This window comes from Echinops telfairi, unplaced genomic scaffold (genome assembly GCF_000313985.2).
Source record: "Echinops telfairi isolate 266 unplaced genomic scaffold, ASM31398v2 ScPeMD7_7469;HRSCAF=8507_0, whole genome shotgun sequence".
Taxonomy (NCBI): Eukaryota; Metazoa; Chordata; class Mammalia; order Afrosoricida; family Tenrecidae; genus Echinops; species Echinops telfairi.
In genome coordinates this window covers 57,077,873-57,082,722 of record NW_022111372.1, presented here as the reverse complement: position 1 = coordinate 57,082,722, position 4,850 = coordinate 57,077,873, and the positions used below count along the sequence as shown (strand labels likewise).

Genomic DNA, 4,850 nt, shown 5'->3' with positions numbered 1-4,850 from the left:
AAAAAAAAAAAATCTTTGCATTCGAGAAGTAGCAGCCTAGAGCTACGCAGAAACAGATGGGAGACAAGCCGGGGGTTAAGGGGATTGCCTGGAACTTCCCAGCTGTTTGTGCTCATTGTGGGGACCTTGTGATCCCCATGGGGCCCATGGCCACCTCCCAGTGAGTGACCCCTGAGTTCTGGGGTTTGGGAAAGGCACTCCACTCCTTAACCTTCTGAAGCAAACCCAAACAAATATTGAGCATGTTTATCAGGCACTGTGCTAGCCCCTCGCACCACCTTAAACCTTGCTTTGTGCCCAGGGGGCAGCCCTGTGTCAGCCTGGAGGAAGTGGGGTGACAAGTTAACGCCTGCTCTTCATATTCTTTCTCCCTGTGGTCTTTGTCCCCACATTGGGCAGAGGAAGAGCAAGCTGCACTGGCAATGGCGGGTTCAAATCCTGGCTCTGCCTCTTGTAAGTTGCCCGACCTTGGGCAAGCACCTCCACCTCTGAGCGTTGGTTTCTATCAGGCAGATCCTACTTCATTGTTAGGAGGACGACACGAAGGAAGAGATAGGAATGGTCTGGGCCACAGTAGGCAACGAACACATGTTGAGTAAATGAACGAATGAACAGGCACAAGGAGAAGGAGAGTAGGTGGGGCAGGCCAAGGCTCCCCCTTCTTCTTGTTGGTCCTCTTCTCTCCCCCAGGAGGGGCCTCTCATAGGCTCCTGACTGTCCTGGAGACAGCTCAATTCCAAGAAAACCCCTCCAGGTCTCACTCCCACTATGAAGTTCTCCCCCATTCAACCACAAACTCACTGGAGGTGCCTGCCTTGGGCTGAGCTGTGAGGGCAGGAAGAAGATTCCCAATCTCACGAATCTCCAGGCTAATCAGGAGCTGGAGTGGGGACGGACTCTGGAGGCAGGGAGCCCAGAAGATGGAGTGTGTGAGCCCAGGCAAGTTTAATGTTTGAGTTGTATCTTGATAGAAAAAGAGGAATTGCCTAGAGAGAGAAATGGCAACTAGGGGGGACTTCCAGAGGAGGCAGTTACACTGCATTGAGCCTTGAAGGATGAAAACAGTTTTCCAGGAAGTGGCAGGTATTCTAGGTGGGCAAACAGCATAGTGTGGCCTTTGTTCAGCAGGCTCTGATTGTTCAGCTGAGCCCAACCGGGGAATCTGGACTCGGGTCAGGCAGACAGCTTCCAGAGTTCACCGTGGGGGATCCAGAACCCAAGGATCCCCTCCCCCCCTGCCCTCTGCTCTCCTTGTATGTATGCCCCGTCACAGGCTGTCTTCTGGACCCCCAGGATGTTTGCTAGGCCTGCTCCCCGCCTGTTCTACAGTCTCCTCGAAAGATCTTGCCCTCCAAAGAGTGTTTTCTTACCCTGCCTGTCCTTTTCTGCAAAGTTCAGCACTTTGTCTGCAGGGCCCAAGCTTGCCCTCTGCGCAAAGGTGAACGTTCCTGGACGCTCCAGCCCGTTTTCCACTTCAAACAAAAGGCTGGAACTCACAGCACCTCAGTCTCCACACACAGCCAGACCGCTGGGCTTCCAACTTGGCCAGGCAGCCAGCCGGAACGGGGAGTGGGCCCAGCCTAAATTTGGAGATGTTCGTTGGAAACTCGAGTGCTGCTAATTCAGGCCTTCCAACTCCGTGTGTTTCCCACTCCTCCCCATGGAGCAAGTAAGGGTTGTCTGAGGGAGGAGATTCAAAACCCTGCCGCCCTACCCCTCTTTGTCCAGACCAGCCAGAACCACCTGCCCCTCAAAAATAGGTTAGCAGCCCCTCCCTCCTGTGTGTCAGATTCATGTAGAAGTGCTTGTTTCCCACTGCACCTCGATGAGACTGGTGTCTTTGTCTTCATTCTGTCCAGGGGGAACCCAAGGTTTAGAGAATGAAATTCACTTGCTGATGTCAAGCAAGACGTTTCAGAACTGAAAGGATCACATAGGAGGTCCAGGGTTGACCAAACCCTAAGCCATGGTAATGGAGTCGATACCAACTCAGAGCAACCTTTAGTAGGGGTTAGAGGCTGTGAATCTTTACAGGAACAGAGAGCTTCATTTTCCCCTGCCCCGTGAGGTGGCCAGTGGGGTTGAACCGCTGACCCTGCGGTTGCCTGTCCAGAGCTTCCCTGATGGTGCCACCAGAACCCCTGGTCTTGGATAGAATGGGAGAAAAACGTGTAGCATAACTCTACATCATCAACAAAAGACCAGGTCAGAGAGCAACTGGCGGCAACCCTGAGACACACCCGCTTCAGGTTTGGAACTGAACTCACCCCTCACGGCTCCATTGTCAGCCAAACAATGGACAGGTCTCCTAGGGAACAGGAACCCAAGTGAGGGGTGCTCACCTTGGAACCCCTAACCATTCATGATAAAAAAGGCAGCATTTGTCCAAGGGCAGACGGTTAGAAAGGAGACACGGAAAACAGGAAACACAGGGAGGACGTGAGAGGAGTGACGTCAGAGGAATGAGGCGAGACAACAATAGTACGAGTCATTGAGTGTAAAACTGGTGATCTGCTCTGGAGACCTTCACCCGATTCACAATAAAAAGTTGGGAAAAAAAGTCTCAGAATCGATTCAACGTCTGTCTCCAAACCTAGTGCCGCTGCCTGGTATACCTTGCCTCCCACGTTAGCCTGGCGGCCCGACAACCCACGAGGACCTATGGCACAGGCTTGGGAGTTTGGCTGCATACAATTTTCACTTTTAGGTTTCACTAGCCCACTTCACCCCAAGCATTCACACGCACTCACCATCTACAGTAAAGGTAATTTATATTTAATGCTATAACAGTGGAATTGAGTTGAGTATTGTTAGGTGCCAGCGAGCCGGTTCTGACTCATAGCAAGTCAATAGACCTGTCCCGTGTCACCCTCACAACTGTCCCGAGGTATGGGCCTGAGCTATCTGCACTGCTGGTCTCATGTCAGGCTTTGTGCATGTGGGTTGGGGACTCTTCTCTGTTGCAACTGGTTTCATGGAAGATGAGACATTGACTTACATAAGTCTGAGGTAACTTGATCCAGAGCCCAAATGAGTTCATCAGGACGTGGTTTCTCTTGATCATTTCCTCTTGGCTTTGCTGTCTCTCTGTTGTCTTTGCCGACAGACAGACAGACATTCCCTTCGTGGTGCTAAAAGGGCTACTTCAGCTTCAGCCTTACCTACCGGCCCCCCCCGTTGAAATCAGCCTCTGATTTTGGGATTTCGAAGGAATCCCTGGATGGTGTAATCAGTTAAATGGATCAGCTCCTCACTAAAAGTTTGGCGGTTCAAACCCACCCAGATACTCCTTGGAAGAAAGTCCTCTGCTTCTGAAAGGTCATGTTCATGAAACCCTATGGAGCCCAGGTCGGCTCTGTAATCTGGGGCGTTGCCATGAGTTGGAAATGATTGGACAGCAACTAGTTTAGATTAAAAAAATATATTTTAAGGAAAAATGATCTCAAGGGTCATTCAGACTGGACAACTTAGGTCACATATGCATGGCCCTTAACCAATCACCAAGACCTAGGGGTAAATAATGTTGCCATTGGCTAGGTCTAGGTCTCTTGCTCTAGTGGGGCTGAGGTAAGAGCCTGGGGAAGAGTGGAGAAAGGATGCATTCTGGAATGACAGTGGGTGTCCGTTACCTAACAGAGGGTAGGGAAGGGTGCAGGAGCGGCTCATATCAGAAGTCCGCCCCACTGATCCGGGAAGTAAATGACTGAGGCCAAAGTGTAGTGCTGTGTGTCCGAGCCCACAGGCCTGGTTGCCTCTGCTGTCCAGAGCGATGGCCACACCCCTGTGCCCTCATTACAGCAGCTCTGAACCCCCTGCCCTCCTCTTCTCACCACCTACTTCTCTCTTCCCCACAGCCCGATGGCACCAGCAAGGAGTGTGTGTTCATTGAGAAGGTTCTGGAGAACAACTACACCGCCCTGATGTCGGCAAAATACTCCGGGTGGTACGTGGGCTTCACGAAGAAGGGGCGGCCTCGGAAGGGCCCCAAGACCCGGGAGAACCAACAGGATGTGCACTTCATGAAGCGCTACCCCAAGGGGCAGGCCGAGCTACAGAAGCCCTTCAAGTACACCACGGTGACCAAGAGGTCCCGGCGGATCCGCCCCACGCACCCCGGCTAGGCTGCCCCACTGTGGCCCCCTGCCGCCGCCCTGGCCCACACTCACACTCACAGAGAACTGCATCAGAGGAATATTTTTACATGAAAAATAAGGAAGAAGCTCTATTTTTGTACATTGTGTTTAAAAGAAGACAAAAACTGAACCAAAACTCTTGGGGGGTGGGGTGCGATAAGGATTTTATTGTTGACTGGAATCCCCCGATGACAAAAGACTCGTGTGAAGGGACTGTCGTCAATGCACAGGTGCTTGTCTCTCTCGAGGAAGTGACAACTCTAACCTTGACCCCAAGGAGGACTTGAATGAGGAAAACGACACTCTGAGAAACCAAAGTCCTTTTTCCCAAAGGTTCTGAAAGGAAAAAGAAAAAAACAAAATTAAAAAAAAAAGAGAGAGAGAGAAAGAAACAGAAAGTGGAACCACCCAACAAACCCCTTCTTTCCCCCTTTTCCTAGCCACCCCCCACCTCCCAAACTCCAACAAAAATCGCTCTCTGGTTTGCAGTCATTTATTTATTGTCTGCTGCAAGCTGTCCCGAGACACCGCGCAGGGAAGGCGTGCCCCTCGGAATTCTCGGCGCCTCGACTCCCGACGACAGACGGTCTCGTCCAATCACGGTGACCCTGCCTCGCTCGCAGTTCTGGAAGATGCTGCTATCGACCTTCCGTGACTCACGTGACCTAGTACACCAATGATAAGGGAATATTTTAAAACCAGCTATATTATATATAT

The 4,850-nt window shown here is 51.5% G+C and overlaps 1 protein-coding gene across 1 annotated transcript in view; it reads left to right on the top strand.

Moving 5' to 3' along the window:
• Window positions 1-4,830, top strand: part of FGF18 (fibroblast growth factor 18) — a 38,686-nt gene extending 33,856 nt beyond the window's left edge. The window contains exon 5 of the mRNA XM_004696786.2: window positions 3,855-4,830. Coding sequence (XP_004696843.1) covers window positions 3,855-4,121 — 267 coding nt within the window. The 3' untranslated portion in view covers window positions 4,122-4,830. The remainder of the gene's footprint in view (window positions 1-3,854) is intronic.
• The last annotated feature ends 20 nt before the right edge of the window (window positions 4,831-4,850 follow it).